The 14087-nt window shown below is 51.0% G+C and overlaps 1 protein-coding gene across 1 annotated transcript in view; it reads right to left on the bottom strand.

The window, feature by feature from the left end:
• LOC140398700 (cyclin-dependent kinase 12-like) overlaps positions 1-14087 on the bottom strand; it is a 75254-nt gene that overhangs the window by 22105 nt on the left and 39062 nt on the right. Inside the window, exons 7-8 of the mRNA XM_072487704.1 lie at positions 6603-6704; positions 5266-5343 (exon numbers count right to left, since the gene is read on the bottom strand). Of these exons, the coding sequence (XP_072343805.1) occupies positions 5266-5343; positions 6603-6704 (180 nt within the window). The remainder of the gene's footprint in view (positions 1-5265; positions 5344-6602; positions 6705-14087) is intronic.

Raw genomic sequence — 14087 nt, 5'->3', positions numbered from 1 at the left:
GGCAACATCCTGGTAAATCTCTTCTGCACCCTCTCTAAAGCCTCCACATCCTTCTGGCAGTGTGGCGACCAGAATTGAACAATATACTCCAAGTGTGGCCTAACTAAGGTTCTATACAGCTGCAACATGACTTGCCAATTCTTATACTCAATGCCCCGGCCAATGAAGGTAAGCATGCTGTATGCCTTCTTGACTACCTTCTCCACCTGTGTTGCCCCTTTCAGTGACCTGTGGACCTGTACACCTAGGTCGTGTTGTGACTCTGGGTCAAGTGGGGCTGGAACTCACTGCACACTAGCCCAGGGTGTCGTAACAACGGGTGGATAAGTTAGTAGAGAAAACATATGGAATGATTTCCTTTACTGGGCCAGATAAACATGGTTTTATGAAAATAAATCATGTTTGACAAATTTGCTCAAAGTCTTTGAGGATGTAACAGGGAGATTAGACAGAGGGAACCTGTAGATGTAATATATTTAGATTTCCAAAAGGCATTTGACAAGGTGCTGGTTAAGAAGTTGGTGCATAAAATAAAAGCCCATGGAAATGGAGGAAGTATGTTAGCATGGATTGAAAACTACCTGTCACATTTCAAACAGAGAGTTGGAATAAAGGAGTCCTTTTCAGAGTGGAAAGATGTAATTAGTGGAGTACCGCAGGGATCAGTTCTTGGCCCGCAATTGTTCACTATTTACATTGATGACCAGGGGGAAGGAACAGAATGTAAAGTTTCCGAATTCACTGATGATATGGAAATAGGTGGAAGGACATGTTATGATGAGGATATTGTGATTCTGCAAGGGGCTATCGATAGATTGGGTGACTGGGCGAAAACCTGGCAAATGGAGTTTAATGTGGGGAAGTGTGAGGTCATGCACAGGAGGAATCAAAAGGCAGATTATCATCTAAATGGAATAATAATCTTTTACTGTCACAAGTATGAAGTTACTGTGAAAAGCCCCTAGTCGCCACATTCCGGCGCCTGTTCGGGTAAGCTGGTACGGGAATTGAACACCCGCTGCTGGACTTGTTCTGCATCACAAACCAGCTGTCTAGCCCACTGAGCTAAACCAGCCCTGCAGGCGAGACTGCAAGTGAGTGAAGTACAGAGGGATCCAGGTGTTCCAGTGCATGAATCACAAAAAGTTACCAGGCAGATTCAACAAGTAGTTAAGAAGGCAAACGCCATTTATTGCAAAGGGGTTGGAGTTTAAAATTGGGAGGTTTTGTCCAGGGTGAGGCCTCACCTGGAATACTGAGTACAGTTTTGGCCCCCTTACCTAAAAAACATTGGAGTCAGTCCAAAGGAGATTCACCAGGCTAATGCCTGGGATGACGCGCTAAATAGTCTGGGTCGGCATTCCTTGGAGTTTAGAAGAGTGAGGAGTGACCTAATTCAAACATACAAGACCGTGAGGGGGCTTGACAGGGGAGATGGTGAGATGTTTTCACTGGTGGGAGAGTCTCGAACAAGGGGACATAACAAGCTAAAAGGCTGGTCATTTAAAACTGAGATGCGGAGATATCTCTTCTCGAAGAGGGTGGTTAATCTCTGGAATTCTCTGTCCCGGAGGGTGATGGAGGCTGGATCATTAGAAGTATCTAAAGTGGAGATGGATAAATATTTGATAGAGGCCGGCATAGATCATAGAAACAAGAGGAGGCCATTCAGCCCCTCGAGCCTGTCACACCATAAAATGAGATCATGTCTGATGTGTGACCTAACTCCATAGACCTGCCTTGGGCCCATATCCTTTAATATCGCTGCTTAACAAAACTCTATCTCTCTCAGATTTAAACTTAACAACTAAGCTAGCTTCAACGTGTGTGTGTGGGAGAGAGTTCCAACCCTCTACCAACCTTGGAATGAAGAAGTGCTTCCCAATATCACTCCTGAACGGTCTGGCCCTAATTTTTAGGCTGTGCCCCTGAGTTTTAGAATCTCCAACCAGTGGAAATAGTTTATCTTTATCTATCCTGTCAATATCTTAAATACTTCGAACAGATCACCCCTTAACCTTCTAAATTCTCGTGAAACCAGACCTATGTCAGAGGTAGGTTCTTTACTCAGAGAGTAGTAAGGGCGTGGAATGCCCTGCCTGTAACAGTAGTGGACTCGCCAACACTAAGGGCATTTAAATGGTCATTGGATAAACATATGGACGATAAGGGAATAGTGTAGATGGGCTTTAGAGTGGTTTCACAGGTCGGTGCAACATCGAGGGCCGAAGGGCCTGTACTGCGCTGTAATGTTCTATGGTCTATATTCTAATCGGAGTAATCTCTCCTTGCAACTCAGTCCCTGAAGTCCGGGTATAATTTTTGTAAACGTACGTTGCTCTCCCTCCAAGGCCAAAATATCCTCCCTAAGGTGTGGTGCCCAGTATAGCTCCCAGTGACTCCAAGTGGGGTCTAACCAGGGTTTTGTAAAGCTGCAGCATATCCCTGTGTATTTATACTCCAATCCTCTAGATATAAAGGCTAGCTTTCCATTTGCCTTTTTGATTATTTTCTGCATTTGTTCCTGGCATTTTAAGGATCTCTGCACCTGAACCCCCCAGTCTCTTTGGACATGCACTGTACCTAACCTCTTTTCATTTAGAAAGTACTCTGCTCTATCCTTTTTTTGATCCAAAACAGATAACCTCACACTTGTTAAATTCCACCTGCCACAATTTTGCCCATTCACCCGGTCAGTCAATATCTCCTTGCAATTTGATGTTATCACCTAGGCTGCTGACAATGCTGCCTAACTTTGTATCATCCGCAAATTTGGACATATGACTTTCTATGCCATCACCCATGGCATTAATGAATAATGTGAATAATTGTGGCCCCAACACAGATCCCTGTGGTACACCACTAGTCACCTCCGGCCCCAAACAGGCGCCGGAATGTGGCAACTAGGGGCTTTTCACAGTAACTTCATTTGAAGCCTACTTGTGACAATAAGCGATTTTCATTTCATTTCATTTCAATTAGAGTAATTACCTCTTATCCCCATTCTCTGTGGCCAGCCACTCAACCAATTTCCTAACATGTCAATAATTTTCCCTCAACTCCAGGGGCTTCCACTTTAGTTAACAGTCTCTTGTGTGGGACTTTATCAAATGCCTTCTGGAAGTCCATATAAATGACATTCATCGACATTCCCCTGACCATTACCTTAGTCACCTCTTCAAAAAATTCAATAAGAACAAAGAAAAGTACAGCACAGGAACAGTCCCTTCGGCCCTCCAAGCCCGTGCCGACCATGCTGCCCGTCTAAACTAAAATCTTCTACACTTCCGGGGTCTGTATCCCTCTATTCCCATCCTATTCATGTATTTGTCAAGATGCCCCTTAAACCACTCCTTACCTGAGAAAGGACGTACTGGCACTGGAGGGTGTGCAGAGGAGATTCACTAGGTTAATCCCAGAGCTGAAGGGGTTGGATTACGAGGAGAGGTTGAGTAGACTGGGACTGTATTCGTTGGAATTTAGAAGGATGAGGGGGGATCTTATAGAAACATATAAGATTATGAAGGGAATAGATAGGATAGATGCGGGCAGGTTGTTTCCACTGGCGGGTGAAAGCAGAACTAGGGGGCATAGCCTCAAAATAAGGGGAAGTAGATTTCGGACTGAGTTTAGGAGGAACTTCTTCACCCAAAGGGTTGTGATTCTATGGAATTCCTTGCCCAGTGAAGCAGTTGAGGCTCCTTCATTAAATGTTTTTAAGATAAAGACAGATAGTTTTTTGAAGAATAAAGGGATTAAGGGTTATGGTGTTCGGGCCGGAAAGTTGAGCTGAGTCCACAAAAGATCAGCCATGATCTCATTGAATGGCGGAGCAGGCTCGAGGGGCCAGATGGCCGACTCCTGCTCCTAGTTCTTCTGTTCTTATAAACGTCACTATCGTCCCTGCTTCCATCACCTCCTCCGGCAGCGAGTTCCAGGCACCCACTACCCTCTGTGTAAAAAAGATAGTCAGGGACCTTTCCTTTACGAATCCATGTTGGCTCCCTCAGATCGACCAACATTTTTCAAGGTGTTCAGTTACCCCATCCTTGATTATAGACTCCAGCAATTTCCCCACCATGATTGTGGTGGTAATATAGAATGGCGGAGCAGGCTTGAAGGGCCTTGCGGCCTACTCCTGTTTCTAATTCTTGTATTGAATACAAAAGCAGGGATGCAATGGTGGATCTGCATAAAACGCTGGTTAGGCCACAGCTGGAGTTTTTGTGCAGTTCTGGTCACATTACACGAAGGACATCACTGTTGTGGAGGAAGGGCAGCACGATGGCACAGTGGTTAGCACAGCTGCCTCACGGCGCCGAGGTCCCAGGTTCGACCCCGGCTCCGGGTCACTCTCCGTGTGGAGCTTGCACATTGTCCCCGTGTTTGCGTGGGTTTCGCCCCCACAACCCAAAGATATTCAGGGTAGGTGGATCGGCCACGCTAAATTGCTCCTTAATTGGAAAAAATGAATTGTCTAATCTAAATTTAAAAAAAGAAAACAATTGGTCTGGAGCGAGAGCTGAGGAGATTTACAAGAATGTGGCCATGACTTGATAATTGCAGTATTGAGGAGGGATTGAATTGGCTAGGGTTGTTTTCCTAGAAACAGAGGAGGCTGAGGGAAAACATTTTCCCCAGAGGGTGGTCGGTGTCTGGAATTGACTACCGAAGTTGGTGGTTGAAGTGTTCAACTCATTTTAAAGGTACCTGAATTGGGCCTTTACTCAAGGGAATTGAAATAAAAGAATAAGGAAGACTTGCTATAATTGTACAGGGTTTTGGAGAGATCACACTGGGGAGTACTGTGCACAGTATTGATCTCCATATCTAAGGAAGGATATAGTTGCAATGGAAGTTGTACAGTGTAGATTGGTTTCTGGGATGAATGTCTGAGTAAATTGGGTCTATATTCTCTGTAGAGGAATGAGAGGTGATCTCATTCACACATGTAAGATGTTAAAGAAGCTTGACAGGGTAGACACAGAGTTGTTTTCCCAAGATGTGGAATCTGGAATACGATGGGGCAACTGTCTCAGAATAGGGGACCAATCAACATGAAGTCACAGAACCTTCAAGACAACAGCACACAGGAGAGGATGACTCGATGGGGGCACTGTCACTCAAATTTCCTGCTGACCCTTCAAGAAACAGTTAGGATATTGTCAATAATACTGATTGAATAGGGAGAACCTTGTGCAAATCAATGAATTAGTAATGGTTATCTCTTAATCGCCAAAAGAACATCTTAAATCGATCCACTACCTGATGAGTTCAAGTTGTGCCAGCTCTTGATTGGCTTGAAAGATTGGTTTTTTAGTGAAGAGCTCTCCAAGGATACACCTGCAAACAGAACAGACCAAGTTAACTATGTGATTACATGGAGGTCTCCAGCTCATGTGCGTGCAGGCCCCAGATCGTGTGCAGGCCCCCAGATCGCGTGCAGGCCCCCAGATCGCGTGCAGGCCCCCAGATCGCGTGCAGGCCCCCAGATCGCGTGCAGGCCCCCAGATCGCGTGCAGGCCCCCAGATCGCGTGCAGGCCCCCAGATCGCGTGCAGGCCCCCAGATCGCGTGCAGGCCCCCAGATCACACTCAGGCTCACTGCTTGCAGACATGCAAGCCCCTGCTCAAAGTAAGCACAGTTCCAGCAGCACAGATAGCTTTAGGAATCTGCTAACACCTACAATTTATTGCAGAATTTATTTTTAAACCAGGGAAGCTTTCTTATAATTATGGAATTTCACTGTCTGCCAAATCTCTGATACAACAAAAGCAGAAACGAGAATCCACTCATTTTTCATATCAAAGCAGTAAAATTTTTGTTTCTGGGCGGTGTGGCAGCACAGCGGTTAGCACTGTTACTTCACAGTGCCAGGGACCCGGGTTCGAATCCCAGCTTGGGTCACTGTCTGTGCAGTGTCTGCACGTTCTCCCAGTGTCTGCGTGGGTTTCCTCCGGGTGCTCCGGTTTCCTCCCACAAGTTCTGAAAGACGTGCTGCTAGGTGAATTGGACATTCTCAATTCCCCCTCTGTGTACCCGAACAGGCACCAGAATGTGGCGACTAGGGGATTTTCACAGTAACATCATTACAGTGTTAATGTAAGCCTACTTGTGACAATAAAGATTATTATTATTGCTTGCATTACAGGATGAATCCTCCTCTCTTCTCTCATTTGACTGGTTTAAATTATGTGTTGAAAATATGTTCCAATTTTCCACCCTCAAATCTCTATTCCAAACAATTGCTGTTCCCCCAATCCTCTGCCCTACATTATCTCTATTTACAGCTTCTTCCGCCTGAGTCATTTGCTGTATATCATAGTAATTCCTTTCATATGATCTGTGACAGGAGCTCACTCCACTAAGCCTCGCACTCTACCCCCCTCCGCAGGACCATGATGCCAGTGTTTCCTGCTCTGCTCCATCCTCTGCGGGGTCAAAGCTCAGCTGCTTTTGCCTTTTTATTGCAAGTATCATAGTTTTTCTGATTTTATTTTGGGCTCAATGAATAATAAACTGTAAAGTAATTTGAATGAGAATAATTCAGTATCTGCGTCAATGACATGTAAAATCCTCAGTATCACACACATTGTACTTACCCACAGCTCCAAACATCGATAGCTGGAGAGTACCGTTCCTCCCCCAGTAGCAGTTCCGGTGGGCGGTACCACAGTGTGATGACTTTGTTAGTGTACGGACGGCTAAGAGACAAACGTTGGAGCATTAAGATGTGTCACTCTGAACAAAGCAGCAATATTCTACATCAATGCTGACATCACAAAGTTCAAAACACAAAGAGACAGTTGTGTGTTGCCCAGGAACTGATCACAGTCAGGAGGATTACCACAGGGCAGGAGGATCACCACAGGGCAGGAGGATCAGCAGAGCGCAGGATCACCACAGGGCAGGAGGATCACCACAGGGCAGGAGGATCACCACAGGGCAGGAGGATCACCACAGGGCAAGAGGATCACCACAGGGCAAGAGGATCACCACAGGGCAGGAGGATCACCACAGGGCAGGAGGATCACCACAGCGCAGGAGGATCACCACAGGGCAGGAGGATCACCACAGGGCAGGAGGATCACCACAGGGCAGGAGGATCACCACAGGGCAGGAGGATCACCAGAGCGCAGGATCACCACAGGGCAGGAGGATCACCACAGTGCAGGATCAACACCGCGCAGGAGGATTACCACCGCGCAGGATCACCACCGCGCAGGGTCACCGCAACGCAGGATCACCACCGCGCAGGGTCACCGCAACGCAGGATCACCGCAGCGCAGGAACACCGCAGCGCAGGAACACCGCAGCGCAGGAACACCGCAGCGCAGGAACACCGCAGCGCAGGGTCACCGCAGCGCAGGGTCACCGCAACGCAGGATCACCGCAGCGCAGGAACACCGCAGCGCAGGAACACCGCAGCGCAGGAACACCGCAGCGCAGGAACACCGCAGCGCAGGGACACCGCAGCGCAGGGACACCGCAGCGCAGGAACACCGCAGCGCAGGAACACCGCAGCGCAGGAACACCGCAGCGCAGGAACACCGCAGCGCAGGAACACCGCAGCGCAGGAACACCGCAGCGCAGGAACACCGCAGCGCAGGAACACCGCAGCGCAGGAACACCGCAGCGCAGGAACACCGCAGCGCAGGAACACCGCAGCGCAGGAACACCACAGCGCAGGGACACCACAGCGCAGGGACACCACAGCGCAGGGACACCACAGCGCAGGGACACCACAGCGCAGGGACACCACAGCGCAGGGACACCACAGCGCAGGGACACCACAGCGCAGGGACACCACAGCGCAGGGACACCACAGCGCAGGGACACCGCAGCGCAGGGACACCGCAGCGCAGGGACACCGCAGCGCAGGGACACCGCAGCGCAGGGACACCGCAGCGCAGGAACACCGCAGCGCAGGATCACCGCAGCGCAGGAACACCGCAGCGCAGGAACACCGCAGCGCAGGAACACCGCAGCGCAGGAACACCGCAGCGCAGGAACACCGCAGCGCAGGATCACCGCAGCGCAGGAACACCGCAGCGCAGGAACACCACAGCGCAGGAACACCACAGCGCAGGAACACCACAGCGCAGGAACACCACAGCGCAGGAACACCACAGCGCAGGAACACCACAGCGCAGGAACACCACAGCGCAGGAACACCACAGCGCAGGAACACCACAGCGCAGGAACACCACAGCGCAGGAACACCACAGCGCAGGAACACCACAGCGCAGGAACACCACAGCGCAGGAACACCACAGCGCAGGAACACCACAGCGCAGGAACACCACAGCGCAGGAACACCACAGCGCAGGAACACCACAGCGCAGGAACACCACAGCGCAGGAACACCACAGCGCAGGAACACCACAGCGCAGGAACACCACAGCGCAGGAACACCACAGCGCAGGAACACCACAGCGCAGGAACACCACAGCGCAGGAACACCACAGCGCAGGAACACCACAGCGCAGGAACACCACAGCGCAGGAACACCACAGCGCAGGAACACCACAGCGCAGGAACACCACAGCGCAGGAACACCACAGCGCAGGAACACCACAGCGCAGGAACACCACAGCGCAGGAACACCACAGCGCAGGAACACCACAGCGCAGGAACACCACAGCGCAGGAACACCACAGCGCAGGATCACCACAGGGCAGGAGGGTCACCACAGGGCAGGAACACCACAGCGCAGGAACACCACAGCGCAGGAACACCACAGCGCAGGATCACCACAGCGCAGGGACACCACAGCGCAGGAACACCACAGCGCAGGAACACCACAGCGCAGGAACACCACAGCGCAGGAACACCACAGCGCAGGAACACCACAGCGCAGGAACACCACAGCGCAGGAACACCACAGCGCAGGAACACCACAGCGCAGGAACACCACAGCGCAGGAACACCACAGCGCAGGAACACCACAGCGCAGGAACACCACAGCGCAGGAACACCACAGCGCAGGATCACCACAGCGCAGGAACACCGCAGCGCAGGAACACCGCAGCGCAGGAACACCACAGCGCAGGAACACCGCAGCGCAGGAACACCACAGCGCAGGAACACCGCAGCGCAGGAACACCGCAGCGCAGGAACACCACAGCGCAGGAACACCACAGCGCAGGGTCACCACAGCGCAGGAACACCGCAGCGCAGGAACACCGCAGCGCAGGAACACCGCAGCGCAGGAACACCGCAGCGCAGGAACACCACAGCGCAGGAACACCACAGCGCAGGAACACCACAGCGCAGGAACACCACAGCGCAGGAACACCACAGCGCAGGAACACCACAGCGCAGGAACACCACAGCGCAGGAACACCACAGCGCAGGAACACCACAGCGCAGGAACACCACAGCGCAGGAACACCACAGCGCAGGAACACCACAGCGCAGGAACACCACAGCGCAGGGTCACCACAGCGCAGGGTCACCACAGCGTAGGAACACCGCAGCGCAGGAACACCACAGCGCAGGAACACCACAGCGCAGGAACACCACAGCGCAGGAACACCACAGCGCAGGAACACCACAGCGCAGGAACACCACAGCGCAGGAACACCACAGCGCAGGAACACCACAGCGCAGGAACACCACAGCGCAGGAACACCACAGCGCAGGAACACCACAGCGCAGGAACACCACAGCGCAGGAACACCACAGCGCAGGAACACCACAGCGCAGGGTCACCACAGCGCAGGAACACCACAGCGCAGGGACACCACAGCGCAGGGACACCACAGCGCAGGATCACCACAGCGCAGGATTACCACAGCGCAGGAACACCGCAGCGCTGGAACACCACAGCGCAGGAACACCACAGCGCAGGAGGATCACCAGAGCGCAGGAGGATCACCAGAGCGCAGGAGGATCACCACAGCACAGGAGGATCACCACAGCGCAGGAGGATCACCACAGCGCAGGAGGATCACCACAGCACAGGAGGATCACCACAGCACAGGAGGATCACCACAGCACAGGAGGATCACCACCACGCAGGATCACCACCGCGCAGAAGAATAGCCACAGCGCAGGGTCGCAACAGCGCAGAATCACCACCGCGCAGTGTCACCACCGCGCAGTGTCACCACAGAGCAGGAGAATAGCCACAGCGCAGGATCACCACCGCGCAGGATCGCCACAACGCAGGAGGATCACCTCAGCGCAGGAGGATCACCTCAGCGCAGGAGGATCACCAGAGCGCAGGATCGCCACAGTGCAGGAGGGTCACCACAGCGCAGGAGGATCACCTCAGCTAAGGAGGATCACCACAGCGCAGGAGGATCACCTCAGCGCAGGAGGATCACCACAGCGCAGGAGGATCACCACAGCGCAGGACGTCGCCACAGCGCAGGAGGATCACCTCAGCGCAGTAGGATCACCTCAGCGCAGGAGGATCACCACAGCGCAGGAGGATGACCTCAGCGCAGGAGGATCACCACAGCGCAGGAGGATCGCCACAGCGCAGGATCGCCACAGCGCAGGACCGCCACAGCGCAGGAGGATCACCTCAGCGCAGTAGGATCACCTCAGCGCAGGAGGATCACCACAGCGCAGGAGGATGACCTCAGCGCAGGAGGATCACCACAGCGCAGGTTCACCACAGCGCAGAGCACAATCTAACTACGTAACTGGAGTATAATTCAAGCTTAACCAGAATGCAATGGGAGGGTAACTGGAGAACAATCCAAGTGAAACCAGAGTGTAACAGGAGCACAATTGGAGTGTAACCAGAGCATAAGCAGAGTGTAATCTGAATGCAGCCAGAGTACCATGCAGTCTGGATTTCTCAATGGCATATTAGTCAACTCCACTATGTTCCAGTTCGGGTCAAAACAATCAAAACCTTGTGGGCATTTTATCACTGAAAAGCCAGGTGCAAAGTGGGAGGCTCAGGGTGTCACAGCTTTCAGCACAGGGAGAATTTTAATTTCTATTAGACTCAGAATATTTGCCAAAATTTTAATGAGGTTTCCTCAAGTGCCTCATTTACATGGCTACTCCTTGTATTGCTCCTTTTCCTGCAGACGCTCCTATATTATTCCCATGTGGAATATCTGTGCTGTGGCATGAGGCAGGTGCAGCTGTGAATCTGCCTGAATCAATCCGAATGTTAATTGAACATGAGGCTGCTGTAAATCACGGAAGTTGTGACATCGAGAAATGGGTCAGAGTGCAGTTAATGTCAGGCAGGGTCAGAGTGCAGTTAATGTCAGGCAGGGTCAGAGTGCAGTTAATGTCAGGCAGGGTCAGAGTGCAGTTAATGTCAGGCAGGGTCAGAGTGCAGTTAATGTCAGGCAGGGTCAGAGTGCAATTAATGTCAGGCAGGGTCAGAGTGCAGTTAATGTCAGGCAGGGTCAGAGTGCAGTTAATGTCAGGCAGGGTCAGAGTGCAGTTAATGTCCGGCAGGTTAAAGTGCAGTTACTGTCAGGCAGGGTCAGAGTGCAGATAATGTCAGGCAGGGTCAGAGAGCAGTTAATGTCAGGCAGGTTAAAGTTCAGTTAATGTCAGGCAGGGTCAGAGTGCAGTTAATGTCAGGCAGGGTCAGAGTGCAGTTAATGCCAGGCAGGGTCAAAGTTCAGTTAATGTCAGGCAGGGTCAGAGAGCAGTTAATGACAGGCAGGGTCAGAGTGCAGTTAATGTCAGGCAGGGTCAGAGTGCAGTTAATGTCAGGCAGGGCCAGAGTGCAGTTAATGTCAGGCAGGGTCAGAGTGCAGTTAATGTCAGGCAGGTTAAAGTTCAGTTACTGTCAGGCAGGTTAAAGTTCAGTTACTGTCAGGCAGGGTCAGAGTGCAGTTAATGTCAGGCAGGGTCAGAGTGCAGTTAATGTCAGGCAGGATCAGAGTGCAGTTAATGTCAGGCAGGGTCAGAGAGCAGTTAATGTCAGGCAGGGTCAGAGTGCAGTTAATGTCAGGCAGGGTCAGAGTGCAGTTAATGTCAGGCAGGGTCAGAGTGCAGTTAATGTCAGGCAGGGTCAGAGTGCAGTTAATGTCAGGCAGGGTCAGAGTGCAGTTAATGTCAGGCAGGGTCAGAGTGCAGTTAATGTCAGGCAGGGTCAGAGTGCAGTTAATGTCCAGCAGGTTAAAGTGCAGTTAATGCCAGGCAGGGTCAGAGTGCAGTTAATGTCAGGCAGGTTAAAGTTCAGTTAATGTCAGGCAGGGTCAGAGAGCAGTTAATGTCAGGCAGGGTCAGAGTGCAGTTAATGTCAGGCAGGGTCAGAGTGCAATTAATGTCAGGCAGGGTCAGAGTGCAGTTAATGTCAGGCAGGGTCAGAGTGCAGTTAATGTCAGGCAGGGTCAGAGTGCAGTTAATGTCAGGCAGGGCCAGAGTGCAGTTAATGTCAGGCAGGGTCAGAGAGCACTTAATGTCAGGCAGGGTCAGAGTGCAGTTAATGTCAGGCAGGTTAAAGTTCAGTTAATGTCAGGCAGGGTCAGAGTGCAGTTAATGTCCGGCAGGTTAAAGTGCAGTTACTGTCAGGCAGGGTCAGAGTGCAGATAATGTCAGGCAGGGTCAGAGAGCAGTTAATGTCAGGCAGGTTAAAGTTCAGTTACTGTCAGGCAGGGTTAGAGTGCAGTTAATGTCAGGCAGGGTCAGAGTGCAGTTAATGTCAGGCAGGGTCAGAGTGCAGTTAATGTCAGGCAGGGTCAGAGAGCAGTTAATGTCAGGCAGGGTCAGAGTGCAGTTAATGTCAGGCAGGGTCAGAGTGCAGTTAATGTCAGGCAGGGTCAGAGTGCAGTTAATGTCAGGCAGGGTCAGAGTGCAGTTAATGTCAGGCAGGGTCAGAGTGCAGTTAATGTCAGGCAGGGTCAGAGTGCAGTTAATGTCAGGCAGGGTCAGAGTGCAGTTAATGTCAGGCAGGTTAAAGTTCAGTTACTGTCAGGCAGGGTCAGAGTGCAGTTAATGTCAGGCAGCGTCAGAGTGCAGTTAATGTCAGGCAGGGTCAGAGTGCAGTTAATGTCAGGCAGGGTCAGAGTGCAGTTAATGTCAGGCAGGGTCAGAGTGCAGTTAATGTCAGGCAGGGTCAGAGAGCAGTTAATGTCAGGCAGGGTCAGAGAGCAGTTAATGTCAGGCAGGGTCAGAGAGCAGTTAATGACAGGCAGGGTCAGAGTGCAGTTAATGTCAGGCAGGGTCAGAGTGCAGTTAATGTCAGGCAGGGTCAGAGAGCAGTTAATGACAGGCAGGGTCAGAGTGCAGTTAATGTCAGGCAGGGTCAGAGTGCAGTTAATGTCAGGCAGGGTCAGAGAGCAGTTAATGACAGGCAGGGTCAGAGTGCAGTTAATGTCAGGCAGGGTCAGAGTGCAGTTAATGTCAGGCAGGGTCAGAGTGCAGTTAATGACAGGCAGGGTCAGAGTGCAGTTAATGTCAGGCAGGGTCAGAGTGCAGTTACTGTCAGGTAGTGTCTATATGATCAACTTAGGCCCAGTTCCCAATTTCAGCTTTTTGTCCTTCAAAGAACAACCAAAGAATATTTGCCCGACAGCTTCAGGATGATACACTTCCAGCAAGCCACAGAGAAAAAAACTGTCCAATATCCAGGGTATTTGGGTTTTAATTCAGTGGTCCTATTCTCGGTTACAATATGGGAAATGGAAAATTCACTAATCCAGGTGAGTTTATCGGATTAATGTCGGCAGTAATCCAGCATCTGTCCAGCAATGTATCTGTCATCAGGCAGTCCTAATACAGGATTGGAAACTTCTGGTTTTATCTGAATTGCTGTTGAAATCTAAGGTTTGGTTCCAGTTGATCGAAACAGGCAGCACCTGGAAAGTTGCATAATCTGAGGGCCGGATTGAAGGGGCCAATCATCACTGTTCATTTTGGTTTTGAAATTTCAATTGAGCTCCAACTTCAATAGTTTTCTGGGGGAGTGAGTTCCAGAATTCTGTTACCCTTTCAGTAAAGAAGTGCTTCCTGTCGTCACTCCTCAATGGCCTCGCTCTAAACTCTGGACGCTCCCACCAGAGGAAATTCTCACCGACTGACTTATAAAATCTGTTCATCATCTTAAACACCTCAATTGCATCACCCCATAATCTTCTATATTTAAGAGAAAACAAGGC

This window comes from Scyliorhinus torazame, chromosome 21 (genome assembly GCF_047496885.1).
Source record: "Scyliorhinus torazame isolate Kashiwa2021f chromosome 21, sScyTor2.1, whole genome shotgun sequence".
Taxonomy (NCBI): Eukaryota; Metazoa; Chordata; class Chondrichthyes; order Carcharhiniformes; family Scyliorhinidae; genus Scyliorhinus; species Scyliorhinus torazame.
The sequence above is the reverse complement of the archived record's forward strand: the minus strand, read 5'-3'. Positions and strand labels throughout refer to the sequence as shown.